This window comes from Hypomesus transpacificus, unplaced genomic scaffold (assembly GCF_021917145.1).
Source record: "Hypomesus transpacificus isolate Combined female unplaced genomic scaffold, fHypTra1 scaffold_116, whole genome shotgun sequence".
Classification (NCBI taxonomy): domain Eukaryota; kingdom Metazoa; phylum Chordata; class Actinopteri; order Osmeriformes; family Osmeridae; genus Hypomesus; species Hypomesus transpacificus.
The window spans coordinates 474,281-475,178 of record NW_025813700.1 but is presented as its reverse complement, the minus strand read 5'-3'; the positions used below and the strand labels follow the sequence as shown (position 1 = coordinate 475,178).

General features: G+C 47.2%; 1 protein-coding gene across 1 annotated transcript in view; it reads right to left on the bottom strand.

Annotated features, from left to right (window-relative positions):
• LOC124488013 (Down syndrome cell adhesion molecule-like protein 1 homolog) overlaps positions 1–524 on the bottom strand; it is a 5,778-nt gene extending 5,254 nt beyond the window's left edge. Inside the window, exon 1 of the mRNA XM_047050452.1 lies at positions 509–524. Coding sequence (XP_046906408.1) covers positions 509–524 — 16 coding nt within the window. The remainder of the gene's footprint in view (positions 1–508) is intronic.
• Positions 525–898: the final 374 nt, after the last annotated feature.

The following is an 898-nucleotide window of genomic DNA, read 5'->3' as shown; positions in this document are numbered from 1 at the left end:
GAACGCGGCACTCAATATTGTTATTCAGTCCGTAAGGACAATTGTTATTCTGTTAATCAATGATGTCAAAATCAAGATGAATTGCCCCAAAATCCCGCTAATCATAGAATGTTCTTAATCACTGGAGAAAAAACGACTGTGAGACTGCAAAGAGGAAATACCATAGACTTCGTGAACGCATTAATCTTAATAGTGAAATGAGGGGTATTTGAATGGACAGTGGTGTGTGTGTGTGTGTGTGTGTGTGTGTGTGTGTGTGTGTGTGTGTGTGTGTGTGCGTGCGCGTGCGTTTGTGTGTGTGTGCGTGTGTGTGTGTGTGTGTCTGGCCACATCTACTCTGCCCTTCACTTCTCCTTGGACTAAATGTATGTGCTTGGTTAATCAACGGGAACTAATGAGAGAAATCAGTGCACTGGCCAGCAGTCCTAATGGACAAATACCCCGAACACCAGGATGCAAATGCAGAAGCCCCAGCCGTGCTGCGGTATAAAATAGATTCAGAACACACTCTTAACAGCCGCCATCTGCGTAGGGAAGGAAATTAGCTTCGGCCGTAAACACTGTGTACAATACATCGGCTGCTCGGCGTAACAAGGAGTGAAAGATTTAATCGAACTCGCACCTAACAAGAAGACAAAGACTGCTGTACAGCACGGGGACGGTCCTACAAGCCTCTATCCCTAGCCGTCTGTCTCCTCCGTGCAGCTCTCATTGGCCTCCTCTCACCTGACTACCTACAACGTTTCAACGAGGAAACGGATCTCCAAAATGTTTCTGCGTTCAACACGGGACGTTGAGAGTACGTGGGGACCCGAAGAAGAACCGTGTCCTGTGTTTGATAGCTCTAATGACTGTGTATCGACGGGCTCGCTAGTTATTTTTGGAGAGACCTGTGCGC